Raw genomic sequence first — 23,648 nt, forward strand, 5'->3', positions numbered from 1 at the left:
ATATATATATATATTATATATATATATATATATATATATATATAATATATATATATATATATATATATATATATATATATATATACACCTCATATGAATTAATATAATAAAGTTCTCAAATCTCATATGCTTGCATCAATCTTCCATACAAACATAATATAAATATCATAATCAATAAGTTTCACTCAACGGCATAAAACATGCAAATCTAACATAATAGAAATCATATATGAACTGAAAGTAGTTCAAATACATATATAATATTACATAATTCTCATCCTTAGGATCATGATACTAATCCAATCAACACATATGTATGTACGTACTTTGTGTAGACAAATCGAGTGACCACTTTCACAACCTTAGAAGTCACTTCACTAGTGGAAAAATCATCAAATGCTCCGGTTAAAAAGCCCACAAATACTCCGTATTTGATGTGTAGCAGACGTCATACGAGCATTTTAGCATTTTAAAAATGCTCCGGTTGTAAACCGGAGCATTTAATTTCTCAAATGCTCCGGTTGTAAGTAAAATCGGAGCATTTGAGCTTTTTTATATGGATAAAAATCAACAAATGCTCCGGTTATTGAGCAAAACCGAAGCATTTGATGCTACAAATGCTACGGTTTTCCTGAACAACCGGAGTATTTGTAACTTTTGAATAATAATAAAAAATTCAGCTAGCTACTGCCAGCCAGTAGCATACGTACATAATAATCAGTAAGTAAAGTCCTTAGGTAATTTATCAGTTGAATGGAGACTATTTATTACGCTAAAATTTAATAAAATATAGAAGTATATAGGCTGACATATATAATTGCATCATAACTAGGAACATATTGAGTTGTCAACATGTAAAACTACTCCGAAAATTTCTCAACTAACTCCATACATCCTGACACTTACAATTTCTAAAATCATCCAGCAATCAGAAACCATAGAGTTAACACATTACGATCTCTCCCATAAAATAAGGTCATCCACATTGAACTTTGGCTAATATCAAGCCTGGGGAAAGTAAGAGCATATCTTTCGCATAAAAAAGAACTTTTTTTCAGAGAACTAATTTAAAAGATGGTTATGAAGAGTCAAGATATTAAAACATAGAAAGAGATGAACACTAGAAAGCATGAACAACAATGTGGTGCAGCGAATTACTTGCGGCCTGCGTTTTACAGGTGGCTCAGAAAGAACATCCTTCTTAAGTCTGTGTTTCATGAGTGTTGCTTTCATTAAATTGTGCAATTCCTCATGGTTACTTACCCCTTGGTATACTCCAAATACTCCCTGAAAAATCAAACACGAAGTACATGGTTCATGGTTCATGGTTCATGGTTCATAAGCATAAATTACAAGATTAAAGTTACAGATATTGAAGCACAATTTCAAGAAGCAAGAGAATCACTCACACCCCTGCAATATCGACTGCCATATTCATGGACGCTCTTGTAGATACCAGGGTAGAGTATGCTTGGTTATGTTCCGAGATTAATACTGGATCGTTGTTGAACTGAACTCCAAATGACATGAAATATTCATCATATATACATAATCATTAGGTTTTTGATTTTAGAAATTTTAGTAGTGAAATTAATAATTTTGAAAAATCATACCAATAACTACTTTATTTATTAGTTTTTCAGAACATCCAAGCAACATATTTATTAAATATTACTCTAAAACCCATAAGACTCAAGGCAACCTACTGGAGATTGTTCAATACCTTCATTGTAAGTATCCCTAAGACCCTAAATACTTATAAAGCACGGTTTGTCGAAGTCTTACAACAGATTGTATCTGCACTAATATGTATATATTCGAACTTTGAGGAAAAAAGAAAAGTATAGTCCAGAAAGTGTGAAAAGCATAAGCAGACGCATGTACTTAAAAGATGAAAATTTTACCTCTGATTGGAGCATAAATCTTGATAAAAAATTCTGACCTGCTACTTCTTGAGATTTTGACGTTCACACTCAGTCAAGGCCTCACCTCTACTTAATTCCCTAGTACCCCAATCAAGTTATCTTCCACTCAAAATCATGGATCATCATTTTTTTTTTTGTTCTTCAATTTAATAGTAATAATCAATTGCAAAGACAACCCTGAAACTTCATATTTTGCTGGGATCCCACAGATTCAAAGTAAGAAAATATTAAGATACATAGAGGCCAAATAAAGAAGTACTACTGAAAACTCACATTACATTCATCATTAAACTCCAATTTGAACGCATTTCTAATAGCGTCAGCAGGAGCTCAATTACTTCCGTGTTTTAGCATGCTCCAGAACAGCAACACTGGAACAACTCTTGTTTGAAAGTCATACCTCTGCCAACTCTTGTTCATGCTTGGGAATGAAAGCAGTATCTACATTCCCATTTTTGAAGTCCTAAGGAAAAGTAATGTAAGACAATTATATAAAGTGAGACTATTAATATGTATACGTGTCTGAGAAGGAGAACTGAGGATGGTGAGATAATATAAAGATTAACCTCAATATCAAGAATAAGTTTATGGTATTCAATACTTGTGGGGACCCCTGCAGGATGAATTTGATTAGTTTTGATGGTGACAAAAGAATGAGAACACACAAATTGCAGGGATGAACAGGCTTGTAATAAAAAAAAACTTTAAAAAATAACGATGTTTCATTAAAGCACTAAGAAGAAAAGTAATACAATGGCAAGTCGTACTTCAATAAAGCTAAAGATGCACAATAAACCACAACGAAAATGTTGTGACAATGCATCATCTACAGCGGGGTATACACACTTGCCTGTAATAATTGTATCATCAAGAGCCCTCTTCATACGAGCAATGGCTTTCTCTCGAGTCGGAGCCCAAACAATCATCTACAGTAAGAGATACCTTGTGTTAGTTAAACCACATATAATGCTGACATGATTTTTTCAAGCACCCACAAGGCGAAAAGCACATGAGCAATAGGGTAAGCATGCATGGATCATTAGAATTAACAAATTAATGGCATGGAAGAATAATACAGTCACCCCACCCTCATCCCCATATACACAGAAAACTCCCTCACTATTAGTGTTATGAGTGCTGAGGCATGAGGTACATGGAAGGTTCTTAGACCACCATGTAACATGTTTGTAGATGAAAGGGGGGTTGTTGGGAGGGGGGGGGGAGGAGCAGCTTAAAAGAAGAGAAATGTCACTTTTGCAAGTTAGAACTAATTGTTGGGCCTAGGAGATGCATCGGGTAATTCAATAGGATAAAAAAATATATACATTCTGCAGTTGACATATGCACAAGTCATATTTAGGTAAGATCATGATATTATAAAGTAAGAAGTCATGGGTTCGAGACCTCTTATGCAAATTTTTGGATCATTTTCTAAGGGAATGCCATGTTAGCGTATGAATGTCATGTTGGGGACAAAGCGGCGCCATATAAGGTGGGATAACATATGGCAGCGTGCAATGCTTACCCAAGCGTTTTTAATAATATATATAGAATATAGATATATAGATTGTAGATGGAAGTCCACGTCTCCAAACATCATATGCAAATAATATGCTTGTTCTCATCATCACTAGTCAAATTTGTCAATGATATTTCCATAGAATTAGCTATCAAAATAAGACAAAGCTTACTAATATCAAAACTAAAGACAAACAAGATGATAGTGAGAGAAAGTGAGGAAAAAAAGTCAAATCGGGGGAAGGAGAAAGAAAGTGATTTGAGATAGAAAGAAACAAGGAAGGTGGTGAGATTAATTAATGCAATTGCAGTAGTCATTCCGTTGTCAGTGACTAATGGGCTTACAATTTTTATCCAATTCTTTTCAGCTTTGGGAGTATTTAGTCAACTAAAGAAGCAACAAAGATTGATCCCTCCAATTTTCTTCCCTTCCATTCCTTAACTCAGCTTAATTACTATCCAAAGTTGAGGAAAAATAAATGACTTAGACTCCTGCCTTCTCCATCTCCTCATCCAAACACATTGTAAATTTTTTTGAGTCAGCTACAGAAGAAGTTATCTATTTTCTATTGAAATTTATGACACGAAAGGTTTATGGAACAAGGAGTTCTCATCCCCACAAAGAGTCTGCACAACAGTTCCTCCTCTATCCTGCATACTTGCAAATTATTAATGCTCCATATCACAATCATGTTGCACTAATTTTTGTATTAAGATATATCATAATCACAACCTCTGTAAGAATTAGATGAATTTTTTTTCCCTTAAAAGTCCCATAATGATACAGGCATTCGAACCCTAATCAATTGGCCTAATCTACAAATTCAGATCAGACCACCATTGGTCGTACCAGTAAGTATTTTAGCTAAGTACTTTTTTTTCTTTTTACGGTTGAAATAAACCCTAAGTGCTTCAACGAACCTTCAAGGATTATTGTTAACTTTCATTAGTTGGTCGGTCACTCATATCAAGAAAAAACAGTTGAATCAAGGGGACTCTCAAGGACGGAAAGCATTAGGATTCCTAATCACAATGCTTGCAAAGGATAACTTCTAAAGGAGTTAGGATATCAAGTCTCACCCAAGAACTTTCATATCGAAGGCCTCAGCGTATCAAGTGTGAGGCCTAGCCCGTGAGCTCTGAAGCTAAACTTTGATAAGCCGCTAATGAGTAATAAAGAAGGTCAATTATGTTTAATTATGTGTGAAGATGACGGACTAAAGAACAAGTAGTGATGAGTGATGATGACGGGCTAAAGAAAAAGTAGCAAATGACAGTAATTAGCAGCACAGTGGCAAGCTGCATGCGGAACTACAACAGCTAGCTCACTCAGAGAAACCTCCTCACATTTGTTCTTTACCTTTATACTGGTTGTAAGTTATAACTTAGCCAAAATATGATCTGTTTCAGTTTGTACTATTTTAGCTTCGAGGCACTAAGACCAGCTCTATAGATAGAGCCTTGGTTACCATTTGTAATAACAACTACTTTTGTAATGAATGAATGTATAGGAGTTACTTTTTAGATTTCTAATGTAACAGCCCGCACTTTCGAGCTGCTAGCTAATCATACTTTACATTCATAAACTCAATTAACACTTAATAACCTCGAATTAACTATTTACTCGCAGCGGAAACAAAACATTTTTACTTAATCCTGGACCTGTGGGTTATGGGCCCACAACATAATAACTTCACAACCAATAACAAATTACAATTTACTTTATTCCCAAAACAATATAATACCTAAACACCAAATGAGGACTTTATATTCAATAACTTATATTCTATATCTAACTTCGAATCACTAATATATTTACAATTCAATAATCAACTCTTTACTTTCGATCCATTAGGTAGAGAGTAAGGATTCAATATATAATTTTAATAAACTCTTTCCATAGCTAATTTTGCTAATAATAAAAAAACTTGAGAACTGAATTTATTGGTGAAATCAGAAAATAAAATTCATTTACATCTAGGATTCGAATCTTAGAATCAAAGAAGAGGAGGAAGATAGATTAAGTTATACCTCCACAAAAGAAATGAAGAAAATGATGGTTGCAAGCACCAACAACAACCACCCATAAATCACACACACGGAACAACACTACGGCAATAACGAACATACAGCAGCAACAACGCATCCAGAAGTTCAGCAGCAACACCAAACTTGCAAAGCCTATAACTTATAGCTCCGAACTCCGAATGAAGAAATTTTTGAGCCTAAATTCAATAACTCGAAAAGATCTACAACTTTGATGAAGCAACAAAGAACAAAACTGGACTGCATGCCGTAGATAATTGAGGCAGAATATTGTAAAAAAAAAAAACAGGGGATGAGATGAGGATTTCTGGAGTTTTCTAGTTAGTCTCTGATTGAGCTAATATTAAGGTCTGGTAAAAACTTATGGAGGAGATTTGTTTGATGAATTAAGGAAATTGTGACAGCTCATGGCTTTAGAATAGTTGGTCTTTGGCTTAGCAAGACACGATTGAGAGGGGAGAAGAAATGAGAGTTTAAAACTCTTATAAAATTTGACACCTTAGCTACATAGAGATATGTATTTAAACTTTTTTTTTTTCTAAAATAAGAATACTAATCATAAAATCATATAAACAAATACCATATCAAATAGTGTTTTTCTTTTGTCTTAAGACACTAAATCTTATTAACAAACCTCGTCAACTAGACGCGATTATTATAATTAAGCTAAAATACATAATTAGCATCTAATTAAACCTGCTTAAAAATAAGGGCTATTACAATATACCACCCTTCAAATAAATTTCATCCTCGAAATTTAAAACATAAAAACTTTAGATCATTTCAAAACGAATACATTACATAAAACATTTTCACAAAAATTAGCTTAGAACTCATAACGAACTATAATATCTCAAAAGAAAAATTTCCTAACTTCCTGCAATCTTAATCAATATACTTCGATCTTTCTCTTATAGCCACTCCAATTTAAAACCCAATACAACTTTTTACTTTTGCAAATTTCACAACACCCAATCTTCGATTTCTCAATTTGAATTCCTCGATTTTCAACTAACTAATAACCTAATCAATTTCAAACATTCCCAAATATCTTTCTTGAACTTATATGCCATGATATGAAGATCACGACAACTCTAAAATAACCATGCTCTGATACCACCTGTAACAGCCCGCACTTTCGAGCTGCTAGCTAATCATACTTTACATTCATAAAACTCAATTAACACTTAATAACCTCGAATTAACTATTTACTCGCAGCGGAAACAAAACTTTTTTACTCGATCCTGGACCTGTGGGTTATGGGCCCACAACATAATAACTTCACAACCAATAACAAATTACAATTTACTTTATTCCCAAAACAATATAATACCTAAACACCAAATGAGGACTTTATATTCAATAACTTATATTCTATATCTAACTTCGAATCACTAATATATTTACAATTCAATAATCAACTCTTTACTTTCGATCCATTAGGTAGAGAGTAAGGATTCAATATATAATTTTAATAAACTCTTTCCATAGCTAATTTTGCTAATAATAAAAAAAACTTGAGAACTGAATTTATTGGTGAAATCAGAAAATAAAATTCATTTACATCTAGGATTCGAATCTTAGAATCAACGAAGAGGAGGAAGATAGATTAAGTTATACCTCCACAAAAGAAATGAAGAAAATGATGGTTGCAAGCACCAACAACAACCACCCATAGATCACACACACGGAACAACACTACGGCAATAACGAACGTATAGCAGCAACAACGCATCCAGAAGTTCAGCAGCAACACCAAACTTGCAAAGCCTATAACTTATAGCTCCGAACTCCGAATGAAGAAATTTTTGAGCCTAAATTCAATAACTCGAAAAGATCTACAACTTTGATGAAGCAACAAAGAACAAAACTGGACTTCATGCCGTAGGTAATTGAGGCAGAATATTGTAAAAAAAAAAAAAAAACGGGGGATGAGATGAGGATTTCTGGAGTTTTCTAGTTAGTCTCTGATTGAGCTAATTTTTTTTTTTTTTTGGTGAGAATAGAGGGCCACAAACAACCCAAATCAATACAAAGGAAAACAGCAAAAAGAATGAAAATACGAAAACGAGAAGAAAAAGAAAAAAAAACAAGAAGCAAAATCACACAACTAAAACTGAAGGACAAAACAAAACTTTGTCCCTTCTTATTCAACTTCTACAGCGAACTATCTCTCCATAGTAGCTCCCCTATGCGCAGGCACCAACCTAGGCCACGCAACCCCACCAAAATCCTCCAATAAAATGTTCCGAAGATCCGACGGGACCGCCTCCAACAACACAAACTTCTCTACTAACTCCACTCCAAAATTTGCAAGCCAATCCGCAGCTTTATTGGCTTCTCGATAATAATGCTCCACCTTAACCACCCAATCACGATTATGAATGATAGCATAGCACTTCCGGATGATATGAATATAAGGAGAATTAGAGGGAGGATCACCCTCTAACAACTTGACTACCACTTCCGAGTCCACAGATACGAACACTTTTCTATGACCCCCGTTCCACGCCACCAAAAGCCCTCTCATCACAGCAAGCAATTCCGCCCGAGTACACGAGCACTCGCCACAATTAGACGCGAAGATCTCAAAAACCTCACCTCTATGACCTCGGATTAAGCCTCCTGCCCCTGCTCTCCATGGGTTGCCTTTAGCCGCGCCATCCGTATTTAGACGCACCCAACCCATCACTGGGTACCTCCATCTAATCAGCACTTTCTGTCTCGGAGCCCTATGACCTTCAGCGCAGAATTGGTCACGCTCAAACGCTTCACGAACTTGTTTAACTCGAGCTAGAATAAAGCTCACCTGGTCAATCGGAATTCTCGGCTCCACATTAAAACATCTCTCATTTCTCCACCTCCATAGCCACCAACAAGTCACACTAAATACCCGCGGCCATCCTTCCTCCTTATTCAGACTTCTTTGATCTATATTCCCCAACACCCAGTCGCGAATTTGAATCCTCCAAGCCAAGTCATCAATGGCTACTCCTAACAACTTCCATACCCTACTCGCAGCTGGGCAGTCTCTGATAATGTGAAGGGTATGCTCCTCCGTCTCACCGCACACAAAACACCGAGGGTCGTTTGTCATTTTTCGAATAAATCGGTTGCTATTGGTCATGAGTCTATCTTGACTCGCCAACCAGAGAAAGAAACGCACCCGTTGAGGCACATCAACTTTCCACATACACTTCCACCCTCTGACTTCATCAACATCTAGCTCCGACTCATTGCGAATTATTCTCAGAGCAGACGACATCGTAAAACCACCTGAAGGGGCACCATTCCAGAAAATTTCGTCTGACACATCCTCGTCCTCCACCAACTCATGCGCTGCAATTTTCCCTAACTCCTCTTTCCTAATATAATTAGAGAACAGCTCCCATTTCCACCCTGAATTTCTGTCCCACATTTCTCTAACCGTTGCATCTTGGAGATAGAGCGGGGGTTCGGTAATCGCGACTTCGAGTAGTGGTTTATCAATAACCCACCTATGGTGCCAAAAGAAGGTCTTGTGCCCGTTTCCGACAGCCATATTTACACCTTTTCGAACAATGTCGACACTACTCATGATTCCACGCCACGCATTAGAAGCGTTTTGTTTTTCCTTAAACATATCAAGATCACAACGATTATCGCAGTACTTTGCTCTTAGGATCCTTGACCAAAGAGCATTCGGCTCCGCCAGCAATCTCCAACCGAGTTTTGCTAGAAACGCGGTATTCGCTTGACGCATTTCCCTTATACCCAGCCCACCCTCTTTCTTGGACTTGGTTATTTGATTCCATGACACCATGTGCACTTTTCTCTCCCCTTCTTTGGATCCCCACAAAAAACTCCGCGCCCTTCTATCCAGATCATCACAAATAGACTTAGGAAGCTTCGTCGTTTGCATAGTGTAAAAGGGAATTGAACTTAGTGTGGACTGCACGAGCGTAGCTCTTCCAGCAAACGAGAGAGATTTCATTCTCCAGCTAGCTAGTTTTCCATTCACTTTGTCAACTAGGTATTGATATTCGCGCTTAGAGCTGCGACCATTAATGAGAGGAACTCCCAGATATTGGCCTAAATCCTCCGTCTCTTCCATGCCGAGCGTGGCACTTATTGCATCTCTTATCCCACCATTCGTATTTTTTGAGAAGAAAACACGAGATTTCGTCAGGCTAACTTTACTCCCAGACGCCTTACAAAAGCTATTAAGACAATGCATCATTACCTCAGCTTGTTCCACGGAAGCTTCCCCATATAAGATTAAATCGTCTGCGAAAGCAAGGTTAGAAATAGGAGGACCATTCCTACTTGCCCGAATAGGAGACCATGCCCCTAGTTGCACCTCTCTCTCAATTAAATGCGATAATCGCTCCATGCAAATCACATACAAGTATGGGGAAAGAGGATCCCCTTGGCGAATCCCTCTAGTAGGTTGGAAAGCATCAAGCGGTTCACCATTCCACAATATCCGTAACTTCGCCGAAGTAACACAAGTCATTACCACATCAACCATTAACTGTGGTAACGATAATTCCATTAATGAATCGCGCAAGAAGGACCACCTCAGCCTATCATAGGCTTTTTCAAAATCGATTTTCACTGCCATGTACCCTACCTTTCCTTGTTTGAACCTCATTGAATGAATCATCTCTTGGACAATAATAATATTATCCGTAATTTGGCGTTTGGGTACAAAGCTACACTGAGTCGGAGAAATTAATGATGGGAGAATCGGCTTTAACCTATTCACTATCACTTTTGTGACCAACTTATACACAATATTGCACAACCCGATCGGCCGAAATTGGTTTGCTTTTTGGGGGACATCCACTTTCGGAATTAACACTAGGAAAGCATCATTGAGACCCTCAGGAAAATCTCGACCTTCAAGCACATCCTTGACTAGGCATGTAACATTAGGCTGCACAACTTCCCAGAACCTTTGGTAGAAAATTGGTTGAAAACCCATCCGGGCCTGGAGCCTTAAAAGGTTGCATGTCCTTTAAAGCCGCCAAAATTTCGCATGAAGCGAATGGTCGAGAAATTTTTTCTCGCTCAACAGTTGGGATATCTGGGAAGTATCTCCACAATAAAGCACTCCCTTGGGCCTCAGACTCCTCTTCTTGAAAAAGAGTACTCCAGTAGTCCATGACCAACTTTCGGACTCCATCCGCTTCATGAACCCAAGTCTCATTTTCATCCATTAGTGAATCAATTCTATTTCTCCTCCTGCGAATTATTGTTGAGAGATGAAAAAACTTAGTGTTTCTATTCCCATCTCTAATTGCATCCATTCGAGATTTCTGGAACCATAACATCTCTTCCGCATTCAAAACCTCATCCATTTCTCTTCTTAATTTAGCTTCCAACTTAATTAGGTGAGATTGGCGCCCCGAAGCTAGGATAGACTGAACTCCTTCTAACCTTGCCCATAACTCGGATTTTTTCTGAAAAATATTATAAAATTCATCTTTGTTCCACTTTTGAAGCTTACCAGCAAACTCCTTCAAAAACGGAACAATGGGAGCATTCGACTTCCAGTTTTCAAAGACAAATTCGTGGAATTTAGCATGATTCATCCATGCTGCTTGAAATCGAAATGGTTTCGTCGCTGTAGGAATGGGAGCGAAACCAGTTGTACTCACAATAATCGGACAATGATCCGATGCAGCTTTTGGTAAGTTACGGACTGCTCCTTCCCCAAATCGCATACGCCACTCTTCATTAGCCAATCCCCTATCCAATCTAGCTGATTTAAAGGTCTCAGGCGAGTTCCCTCGGAACCACGTGTGTTCTGGAGCTGAACACCCCAAGTCAATCAAGTCATTGTCATTAACCCACTGAGAGAACTCGCGGCATCTTCGAATCATCTCCGAATTGTTAACTCCATTCCGCTCATTCATGGTCATGGTTTCATTAAAGTCTCCTGCTAACAACCACGACCCTGAATAGTTTGCTTTGATTGCTTCTAACTCTTTCCAGAGGTCCTTACGTAAACTCGAATCCGGACTTGCATAAATAGCCGAGAACATCCACGGGTCTTCCCCTACTTTCTTTATTTCAACAGTAATATGCTGTGAATGGGATCCATATGCGGAAATAGAACCACATTAGTGTCCCATAGCATCCAAATACCACCCGAAAAACCATGAGCTTCCACTCTCTTTTGACCTTGGAAGCCAATTTTGTCACATATCAACTGGGCTTGAGAACCACTCAAATGAGTCTCCACGAGAACCACCACATTCGGCTTATTAATACGAACTAATTCTCTAATAACAAGCACCTTATTGCCCGCTCCCTGAACATTCCAAACTAGGATTTTGATTGACATATTAAAATTCGAGAATAGAGGGTACCTATCATACTCAAGCAGAGGAACCAAAGTCATTTCTGACATGAACAACTCCCTCAAGGCTCGCATCGGCCCATCTGTCACCATGTGAATCCCCACTTCCATCATTAACAATGGATTCGAATTCTCCGGCGGCAGATATGCATTTATCTCCAGTTTCTCCCTGTTTGCTATCGGGTGTACTTCGATTTGCGAGGGACCTTCCATCGGACCCTCCACAAAGAACTCCACCGCTGGTGGGATCTTGGATACCAGTGTGATTGGGATTAGAGCTTGATTCATCTTGTTGACTCAGACCCTTTACTGCCGTTTGACTAAGCGCCGCAAGAATACCTGAAGGGCAAGGCTCAGAATTTTCTTTGCCTTTAGGGATAGGCCGCAAATTTTTTTTGGTACTATTTTTTCGAATTTTTGGGCCTCGAAGGGTAGCCAGTTTACTATTCATCGAGAGAGGAACACGATCTCCCTTGAAGGGTAATTTCTGCTGGAATCTCGGGATTTGGGAATCGCGTATTACCGGGATATTCCCTTTAGTCCCTCCTCCTTCCTTAATTATATCCATGCTACCTGTCACTCCCTTATTTTCCTTATCTATACCAGACTGCTCCTCTAATCTAGCTCCTTCCTCATTTTCTTCCACAATTGTAGTAGATATTCCAATTTTTTCCGCAACCAGACTGCTCCTCTAATCTAGCTCCTTCCTCATTTTCTTCCACAATTGTAGTAGATATTCCAATTTTTTCCGCAAGCTGGCACGCTTGATCCGCTTCCTTAGTAACCGCCCTCTCTATCTCCGTGACTGATTGAAGCTTTCTTTTATCTCGTTTTGGTTCCGGGTCCGGGTTGACCTTCGGGTCCAACTCCTCCACCATCATTTGAACGTCATCTTCAACTTGAAGGATCTCAAAACGAGACCCCCTTCCAGCGTCGCTATCTTTTACCTGGTGAACCATAGGTTCATCTCCTTGGACAACCTTCGAAGGTCCGGCAGTATTCACCTTCAAAGACTTCTGCATGCCTTGGTTATTATATCCTACAGTCTTCTGCATGCTCTGGATATTATTTCCTACATTTTTCATCTTTGGGACATACTTTCTGCCTGGTTTTTGCACCAACATCCAAGCTCCATAATTCTCACTATGATTTGATGACTCCGCACCTTTATTCAGAGGAATATCGATCCTCTCCTCCCCTTTTTGACTTTCTGATCGCCCAAATTGGGGGCAATTTTCATCTTTGTGCCCTAGACGACCACACTTGAAACAAATCATCTTTAAACCTTCATACTGGATAATCCAAGTCCTCTTATTCAATATGAATTTTGACAACAACGGTTTGGAGAGATCGACCTCAATACAAAACCGTACATACTGACCTCTATCCATAGATTCCGTATTTCTATCAATCTTAATAACTTTGCCTATTTTGGAACCTATCTTATGAAGTATTTGCTTGTCAAAGTACTCCACTGATAGGTGAGGAATGCGAACCCATGCCGTAAGGGTTTTAATGGGGGCTTCATCCGCTATGAAATTCGGCACCCATCTTCGAATCGTAAGATAACTCTCTCCTATCATCCAAGGCCCTTGTGTCAACACAAACTCTTAATCATCCAAATTACTAAACCGAACCACATAATATGCATGTCCAACATCAGTTAGAGCAATCTCCCCTTTTAAGCTCCATTTAGCTTTGAGTCTTCGCATTAAGACTTCATAGCCCAGCTTTTTATCAAACAATTTGATAATAAGCGAATTCTTCCAAGGAATTCTAATTCTTCTCTTTTCTTCCTTGGATAACCTAATAATTGGACATGAACCATCTCTTTCTTCCTCTTCACAACCCTGATCGTCTTCCGACTCAATATCATCCTCACCATCTTCTCCTTCAAACAAAGGGTTTCTGGCTCCACCAAAACCCCTTGCTGCATGGCTATACGAGCATAGCTGCTCCAAACTTCCTATATTCTCACAGGAATTAGGTACCATAGAGACATCACTACTAGTGCTTAGCCCCTCGCAATCAACTCGCTTGAAATTTTTATTCGACCTCTGAAGAATATCACTCTCTTCACTTGAGAGCGTTTTCTCTCTAACTTCGTTCATCACTTACTTTCTAAAAACCTAACAGTCCTTTGATTGAGCTAATATTAAGGTTTGGTAAAAACTTATGGAGGAGATTTGTTTGATGAATTAAGGAAATTGTGACAGCTCATGGCTTTAGAATAGTTGGTCTTTGGCTTAGCAAGACACGATTGAGAGGGGAGAAGAAATGAGAGTTTAAAACTCTTATAAAATTTGACACCTTAGCTACATAGAGATATGTATTTAAACTTTTTTTTTTTTTCTAAAATAAGAATACTAATCATAAAATCATATAAACAAATACCATATCAAATAGTGTTTTTCTTTTGTCTTAAGAAACTAAATCTTATTAACAAACCTCGTCAACTAGACGCAATTATTATAATTAAGCTAAAATACATAATTAGCATCTAATTAAACCTGCTTAAAAATAAGGGCTATTACATCTAAGTTCTAGGTTTAAGGAATCACCTAGAGTGTTAATGATATATTTTGCTTAATTGTGAATCAATTATGACTTCCAACATGACTAACTTGTTCTAAGCTTAGGCTTAGGGGAACCCAATAGTTTATAGCAGCTCAAAATTACTCAAGGAATAGATTCACTATAAGGGACTAAAGTGTTGCTTTCTTCCCCTTAGTGTTTTAACTTGTTATATGGGCATTTATTTCTGCTTGCTTTTGTTTCAGTTTTGAGTTAAGCCTGACTTCAATAAGGCAGGTTCTTTCTTTTCTCCCTGTTGTTGATTTAGTCAACCAGTTTGTCTTTGAATTAATTAATTTTCATCCTGTTCATGCTTAATTAAGAGAAGGAAGTTTTGAGTCAGATTCTGACTCATACAATTGAACTATACAAAGTTATTTCCAAACTCACGTCATCCTTGAAATTAGAAAGAAACCTAATTTCAAGATCCAGTTTGAGGTGACCTTTGGTAAGTTTAAAGATTGTCCAATCATGGTCAGGTTACTGTTTCTTTTGCCTTATTATTGATATAGATGCTTATTCAGCTTTACGAAGCTTTTGCATCCTTGAGTAAAGAACTCATCGGTGCAACTTCATAGATTCTGCTTAATTTGGCACTGTCTCTATTCCTACATCTGCAGAAGTACTACTGAAAATTCACATTAGATTCATCATTAAACTCCAATTTGAACGCATCTCTAATAGAGTCAGCAGGAGCTCAATTACTTCCGTGTTTTAGCATGCTCCAGAACAGCAACACTGGAACAACATTGGCTTGTTGCGGTTGCCGAAAATGGAATCGAGGTAAGAGATAAAGTTGTTGACGGAAACAAAACCCTAGACAAAATCAAAGAAAACCCTAAAAAAAATCCCCAAATCTAAGAAACCAAAAGAAGGAACCTAAACATACAGCAATAAAATAACTAAATCACAACAATAAAGTTTGTACGAAATTACCTGGACATGCATTCCAAGGAGCGGATCGAGAGAGAAGAGGGATAGAGAAGCAGTTTGATGAGGGAAAGAGAGAGAGAACGACAATATCACAACTTAGCATCAAATTTTTAGTTTACCATCTATCGATTTTACTAATTAGCAACATATTTCACAAGCCAACAACCATTAACCGAACAGAAGTCGATGATGGAGCCCTAATTTGTCGACCAAACAAAAGCCAACTTAGCCCTAATATGTCGACCATACAGAAGGACTTGAGTCCTAATATGTCGACCGAACAGACGATGGAGGACGACGGAGGACGGCTGAGTAGGGAGAAAGCGAAGGACTTGGGAGAGAGGGAGGGAAGACGGACGGAGGACGGCTGAGTGAGTGAGAGAGCGGGCGACTTAGGAGAGGGAGGGAGTAGGGACTAAAACTGATCTATAAGGTCGACTAATATTTGATTAAATTAGTGGGGAAATTTCAACAAAAAAAAATCGCGCTTAACAATCCATGTGCTCTGTTGACTAACCGGAGCATTTATTCAGAAATGCTCGTGTTGATTAGTCAACCGGAGCATTTCACATCAAATGCTCCGTTTGATTAATCAACACGAGCATTTGTGAATTTTTTTTTCTAAAATTATCACAAATGCTCGGGTTGATTATTCAACCAAAGCATTTGATAAGTAGCAAAAGCTGTTTTTTCCACTAGTGCTTAAAGAGATTTTTTCATCTAAAACAACCAATATAAATCCGTAATCAATCCTATATGAATTCATAGCAATAATAAAATACTTTAAACCCTTCTTAAAAGTGTTTAAAAACTTTTTCCATCATTAAAACTTACCCCCTCTGTTTTTTTTTTTTATCGTTCCCACTTAGAATCTTGACACTATTCATACTTAGAGAGAATGTGCTCAATATTTTTCAATTTATAAGAAAAAATACTGTCATGTGGGGCCTTGTTTCATTCGTGTCAATTAGTATATTATTAATATTCAATCATTATAATTTTTTACTAATATATAATGAAAGATATTTAAGTTCAAAGATGTACATTGGGAGATGTGCACAGAACAATGAGAAGTTAAATAATAGAGGGAGTAAGTATTAGAGCCTCCTAATATAGTATTACTATACTAGTTGTCAAAAACTCTCAGAACTCGTGTTCTACAATCATAAATCTCCATCAACAATACTCTTTTCAAATTTTCAGCAACATATTATGTATTAAAACTCTATTTAAACACGCTTAAACATATTTAAAATCATAAGAACAATCAATCTCATAAACTATGGTATACTACTATGATTTTCCAATCTTTAAAACCCTAAAAATCCATGCTTTGATAATTAAAAAACCAATTTAAACATAATAAGTAAATCTAAATTTTTATTTCTTCAAGACATAAATTATATAAGCTTAGATTCACAATTAAATCATCAAATCATAACTTTTAAACATAATCTTTATTAAAACAAATCTTATAAACATAAACTTTGCATCGAAAATAACTTGAGGAGGAAGAAAAATAAACAAACCAAGAAAAGAGGAGGAAGTAACGCGCGACGCCAAGGCCGCAGTGTTGTCGCTCGCCGGCGGTGGTAACGGTGTTGCGTCGGCAGTGGCAGCTGTGACGCGCTGGCGGTGGTCGGCGGTGGCAGCTGTGATGCGCCATCGACGGAGGAGAGTAGAGCCGAAGCGGAAGAGAGAGAAAATAAATGTAATCCCCCATAAATTTATGGATTTTATAAATATATTTTGGTATATGTATATTTATATTTAAATAGAATTTAGTTTAAAATAATTTATTTATTTAAAAGGTTGACTATTTGGAAAGTCAAAGGAATTATTTAAAGATTTAAGGAAGTTAAAATATTTTGTTAAGGCACGTTTTGAAAAATATTAAAGGGTCAACAATTTCCCCTTTTTGAAGATGGCAACAAAAGGCATATACTAAAAATAATACACATAAGTCATATAAAAATAATTTTAACAAAGTATGTAACCAAGTTAAATTAAGTATTATAGACTCGTTATTTTATTTTGTAAAGTCGAAATATGAGAACATAATTAAAAAATTTATTCTGATTGCCTTTAACTTTCCCCCTTTGGCATCTTCAAAAACATAGTCCACGATTTCAAAAAGATGAATATTATTCACTAAACACATCACACCACCAAACTTGTAAAATAAGTTGGTAGTATAAGCAAATAAAGCATTCAACTCTCAAAAACCGCAATCCAAGAATATTAGCCATTCATTTAGACGCACACATGCAAAAAGATCAAACTTAGAATTAGCAAATTTAAGTTCCATTGTAGCATGATTAAAGGAGAAGGATAGAAAAGACAAATATTAAACAAAGTTCATGTTCCCACACAAAATAAATAAAAAAACTAAACGAGAAAAGTTTATGATTTAGGAGAAGGAGGTTGCTCTACTTCTTCCACCACATCATGAATTTGCCATCACTTCTTGATGATTTTCGGCCAATGTATCATTTCCCTTGAGCACAATGTCTTCCAACTTCAACAACCTAGAGTTCATTGCTTGAAGGAGGAAGAAAGTTCACCAAGCCGAGCCATATCTCTTGTTGTCCTCCAAGGCTTTGTCAACTTTGCTGCATAACCCCTTTTACCAACCCATTTAAATCCTTAGCTTCCGTAGCAAACTCCATCATTGCTTCCGAATGACCCATAACCAAGGAAACAAAGAATCCAATCTTCTAGCATGAGCTAGAGATATGTAGAACCAATGGTAGGATTTTGAGAAGACGAGGAGCATTTGAGAAGGATTGGGTGCGCTGTTTGTTCCTTAGGTTTGGGAACAGCAGGTTGTTCCTCTGAATGGGAACACACTGTTTCTTAGCTTTAGGAACAGAACAGAGGGTTTTGAGGTAGAGGGAGGGATAGGATCATTTGTGGTGCTAGGGTAGAGGGTGAGGCAGATTTTTGTGGAGATGGAGGAAAAGGAGGATTGGTTTCCATGGGAACAGGAGTCGGTTCCCTAGAAGGAGGTAGGTTAGATTCATAATCTTCCCTATCAATCACCTTACTTCATCTTCCTCAAACTTTCTCGGCATCAAGCAAAGGAAAATTAAGCACTTTCATTTTGAACCCTTTGACTAGCTCTAGTGCTTTTACAACCGGTTTCACCACCTCATCAACCACCTTCTTCCCTTTCTTCTTAGTTCTTCTTTTTCTTTTTCAATTTTCTTTTCTTTTTGATTTTTCTTTTCTTTTTCTTTTTCCCTTTTCATTTTCTTCTCTTCAACTTCTTTTCTTTTCTTCTTCACTTCATCATCATCATCATCATCATCATCCTCATCATCAAAGTTAGCCCTCCTTGATAACTTCTCCATTCACAACACAAACATTCAAGTTATTCAAGGCACGCACATTCAACTATTCATTCCCAATGGACATGTAGTTCCCGAAATTTTCAATTAAACTTAAGTAGAATTTCGGTTACTAAAGCTCCATATCCAACAACAAATCCATTTTCAATGCAATGACTCAATGTGTTGAATCATTAAAGAGGGAAAGTTTATGTGTTTGAGAGGCTAAACAATGAATGTAAATTAATCCAACATGCTAACTTGAGCACGTTTGGAAAGACGAGGCAATAAAGCTTTCTTAGGATGTGAAATAAAATTTTGTGTAAGGGAGAAAGAAGATTGTGATCAAGAAATGTTTTTCCCTTTTGACCACCATATTTAACAATCAATTGATCAAAAGAGATATCCGAAAATGGATAGGAACCACGTTGTTTCTTGAAATAAACATCAGTTCCTCTCACGGGAACACCAAGCAATTTACCCAAAATTTAGCATTAAAACTATTTGAGTTCCTTTACCAAGTGGAACAATTTCCTTCTTCATCCATGGAAAAGTTTTCACAAAATTCATCCATCTTAGGAATAAACTATTTCCATAACATTTCACAAAAGATTTCCCAACCTTGAAACTTAATCATATTAAGCAATTGACGAAATTTACTCTTTTGCACCAAGAAACATCAATAAAAAGTCCATGACATACCTAGTTCGTGGATTTTTTCGAGCAACCTGTTGTTCCTCTCTCGGGAACATCGATTCCCCCTCATTGTTGCATGTGCTTCTTCAACCTCCATTTCAACCGTTCTTCATTTTCTTCCTTTTCCTTAGAATTCTGATGAAGAATTGGAGAAATATCCATGGGTGAGGTGATTCAATTTTAGTGGAGGAAGGAGAGGGTTTTTCGGCTTTGTGGGAGGAGAGAGAGTGAAAGTGTTTTTGGATTCATATTTTGTGGAGTATTTTCGGTTTTATGAGAAGGAAGGAAAAAAAATTTGTTTTGTTTAAGGAAGAATAAATAAATAATATAAAACCGTGTATATACACGTTTTATGAAAAAATTCATCTATTAAAAAAATATCTTCAACTAACTTGAGAGATATAAGGAAAAAATCAGATTTTTAGGAAATAAAATCTGAACAAATATTTTTGGTTTTTCGAATTTTGAAAAGAAAAAAAATATCTAAAGCGAATACGCTGGGAACAGCGTTTGGGAACAATGAATGGAAACAATAAATTTTGCTACTTTGGAACTCCATTAATTCTTTTAATCCTTTGTCATCACTTAAGGCATAGAATTGTCTTATGAACAATAAGGGGAATATTATTGGACATTGGTGAGCAGTTTTCAGACATTTTTACTTATACATATGAAATAATCATATAAGATTGTGATGTATTTAAGCAAATAAAAACATCGAATATGCACATCCAGACATAATGCCAAAGAATTAACACAAAGGGGAATTTGTAGCAATCATTTCAACTTGATCAAGCCAAGTTCAAGTCTCAATTTTTCAAACCTATCTCTATTTAAGGGCTTTGTCAAATGTCTGCAATTTGACGTTCAGTCTCACAGAATTCCATTTTAATAAGACCCTTTTCAACATTATCTTTCAGAAAGTGATGCCTAATATGGATGTGTTTGACTCTTGAATGTTGCACGGGATCTTTAGAAATACTAATAGCACTAGTATTATCACAATAGATGGGAACACATTCAAAGTAATTCCATAGTCACGTAGTTGTTGTTTTATCCATAGCATTTGGGAACAACATTGCTGCTGCAACATATTCAGCCTCGCTGTAGATAAAGCAACTGTGTTTTGCTTCTTGGTGCTCCAAGAAACTAAACTATGACTAAGGAACTGAACCATACCTGATGTATCTCCTATTGACCAGATCTCCTGCATAGTCAGCATCCGCAAATCCTTTCAATTCAAAGGTATCACTTCTCGAATAGAATAGGCTTAAATCATCTGTTCCCTTGAGGTATCTTAGGATTCTCTTCACAGCTGTGAGATGAGATTCCTTTGGATTGGCTTGAAACCTTGCACATAACCCTACACTGAAAGCAATATCAGGACGACTTGCAGTTAGATATAGTAATGAGCCAATCATACCTCGATACTTGGTTTGATCCACACTTTTCCTATAGAATCTTCATCCAATCTGGTTGAATTCCCATAGGTGTATGATTACTTTGGATGCTTCCAAACCATACTTTTTCAATAGTTCCTTTATGTACTTTTGTTGATGGATGTAGATTCCTTCTTCTGTTTGCTTGATTTGCAACCCCAAGAAGAAGTTGAGCTCACCCATCATACTCATTTCAAATTCTTTACTCATGAGATTAGCAAAGTCCTTGCACAAAGATTCATTAGTGGCACCAAATATAATATCATCAACATATATTTGAACAACTAATAAATGTTTTCCTTTTGATTTTAAAAACAAGGTTCGATCCAATTTTCCTCTTTTAAACTCATTTTCAAGAAGGAACTTAGAAAGTCTTTCATACCATGCTCTTGGAGCTTGCTTTAACCCATAAAGAGCTTTGTCAAGCTTAAAGACATGATTAGGAAATTCTTTATTTCAAAACCTGGAGGTTGTTCTACAAATACCTCCTCATTAAGATAACCATTTAGAAAAGCACATTTTACATCCATTTGATACAATTTATAAACCCATGAAGGCAGCAAAAGCTATGAAGATTCTAATTGCTTCCAGTCTTGCAACTGGAGCAAAAGTTTCTTCATAATCAATGCCTTCCTGTTGATTGTATCCTTTCACAACTAACCTGGCCTTGTTTCTTATATAGTTCCGAACTCATCTAATTTGTTTCAAACACCCACTTTAAACCAATAACCTTGTTATTTTTAGGTTAGGTTCAAGGTGCCAAACTTTGTTTCTTTCAAATTGATGAAGTTCATCCTGCATTGCTACGATCCAATCAGCATCAGTGAGTGCTTCTTCATGATTCCTAGGTTCCAACATAGAAAGAAAAGCATGAAAAGCACAAAAGTTTTTCAATTGAGATCTCGTTTGAGTTCCCTTGTTTATGTCACTGATTATTAACAGGATGGGAACGATGAGTTTTCCAAGGCTTTGGTTGGAAATCCTGGATGGAAACTTGGTTTCCTTGATCATCTTCATTTCCCTGTACTTGGGAACCAGGTTCAACAATAGTGGATTCATTCACTGTGTGATCATCACTATTATTCTTCTTCCTCATTGGGAACAGGAACAGGATGTTGTTCCCTTGGCTTTGTTCCCATGACTTCGTCTTCCAAAGTCTCATCAATAAGACTTAGATCTTTTGTCAATCCTATTTCGAAGTCATCTTCAACCTGTGTGCTTGCATCAAATTTATCTGTTTCATCAAATATGTAATATGTAATATTGGGCTTTTTACCAAAATACAGCTCATAAGGAGTTTTATTTAATAAAGGTCTTACCATGGCTCTATTTATAATATGACAAGCAGTATTCACAGCTTCTGCCCAAAAGTTTTTAGGAAGACCACTAGCTATTAGCATAGTCCTAGCCATCTCTACTAGTGTTCTATTCTTGCTTTCAACAACACCATTTTGTTGAGGTATTCTAGGGGCTGGAAAATTGTGATCTAATATGTTGTCTCTACTAAAGTCATCGAACTTAAAATTCTCAAATTCCTTACCATGGTCTGATCTAAGGTGTAGTAACTTATGACCACTTAAATTTTGAACTTTCTTTGCAAAGACAAGGAACTCATCATAAGTCTCGTCCTTGCTAGAAAGAAAAATAACCCAAGTAAATCTAGAGAAGTCATCTACAATTACCAACACATATTTCTTTCCACTCCTACTTTGTATCCTCATAGGTCCACATAAGTCCATATGAATTAACTCTAAAGGTCTGGTGGTACTTACCACATTCTTGGACTTGAAAGAGGACCTAACATGCTTACCTTTTGCGCATGCATCACAAACATGATCTAAATGAAACTTAGTAGAGGGTAAACCTAAAACTAGTTCTTTAGAACGCAGTTTGTCAAGCAAGGAAAAGCTAGCATGACCTAGACGCTTGTGCCATAAAAATGAATCATCATCAATAACACTAAGGCATGTGAACTTGTTTTTGGGAACAAGGTTGAGATCCACAACATATGTGTTCCCTTTTCTTGTTCCTTCCAAATGATATCCTTGTGCTATTGTTGACAATTAAACATTTTTCACTATTAAACTTCACATAGTTCCCTCTATCACAGAATTGGGAAATACTTAATAAGTTATGCTTTAATCCATCAACTAGAAACACATTATCTATGGAATGTGACGATAACTTACCAACTTTGCCCATGGAACTATGTTACCTTTCTTGTTGTCACCAAAAGTCACACTTCCACCATTATAGGCTTAGAGTGAGAGAAATCTTGATTTATCTCCTGTCATATACTTAGAACAACCAACTAGTACCATGTGTTGTTCCCCTCACTCCAACCTGCAAGAAAACTAATTGTTAGAGTTAGGAACCCAATCTTTCTTGGGTTCCTTTCCTTCAGGTTCAATAGATTTCTTTTTCCAAATTACTCTACTTGTTTCCAAGTTCTCATTAATGTGACCAAGTCTTTTAGGACAAGAGTTCCTAAAATGACCAGTGTTCCCACAAAACATACAAACTTTATCACTTGGTAAATCAACTCTCTTTTTAGGTTTTTCAAATTTCTTTTTGTGATTAAAACCAAGACTTTCGGTTCGTTTTGTTTGAGGGTCTTAATCCAGTTTGGAATAGGTAGCATTTTCTTTTCATTTCTCATTTTGTGCAGTTCCCCTACAAGTTCATTATTTTCAATTTCCAAAAATGAAACATGATTTTTCAATTCATTTATTTTAGATTTGAAACTTTGCAAGGGAACTGACTTAATGTCAAATGAACTTACTTCAGGAACAAACTCTTTTAGTTGTGATAACTCAAGACTTAACAAGTAGTTCTCATTTT

At 36.8% G+C, this 23,648-nt stretch overlaps 1 protein-coding gene and 1 long non-coding RNA gene across 4 annotated transcripts; both read right to left on the bottom strand.

Annotated features, from left to right (window-relative positions):
- Positions 1 to 778: 778 nt before the first annotated feature.
- LOC104903193 (uncharacterized) lies at positions 779 to 2,543 on the bottom strand. Of its 3 annotated transcripts, none has more exons than XR_007269836.1 (4): positions 2,492 to 2,543; positions 2,199 to 2,388; positions 1,410 to 2,120; positions 779 to 1,287 (listed from the first exon to the last, which is right to left on the bottom strand). It is a non-coding gene; the product is annotated as an uncharacterized LOC104903193 (long non-coding RNA). The 3 variants fall into 3 exon arrangements; XR_002040980.2 differs by having other exon boundaries at positions 1,410 to 1,510; positions 1,905 to 2,388; XR_007269835.1 differs by having other exon boundaries at positions 1,410 to 2,388.
- A 7,860-nt stretch (positions 2,544 to 10,403) lies between these two features.
- Positions 10,404 to 11,396, bottom strand: LOC125493731 (uncharacterized). Its single transcript, XM_048637240.1, has one exon. The coding sequence runs from the start codon at positions 11,394 to 11,396 to the stop codon at positions 10,404 to 10,406; it is 993 nt and encodes a 330-aa protein (XP_048493197.1).
- Between the last annotated feature and the right edge of the window lie 12,252 nt (positions 11,397 to 23,648).

The sequence above is a fragment of the Beta vulgaris genome, chromosome 9 (genome assembly GCF_026745355.1).
Source record: "Beta vulgaris subsp. vulgaris cultivar EL10 chromosome 9, EL10.2, whole genome shotgun sequence".
NCBI lineage: Eukaryota > Viridiplantae > Streptophyta > Magnoliopsida > Caryophyllales > Amaranthaceae > Beta > Beta vulgaris.

Bases quoted from the DNA above. Each gene is read 5' to 3' on its own strand.
- LOC125493731 (XM_048637240.1), bottom strand. From the start codon at position 11,396: ATGACCATGAATGAGCGGAATGGAGTTAACAATTCGGAGATGATTCGA.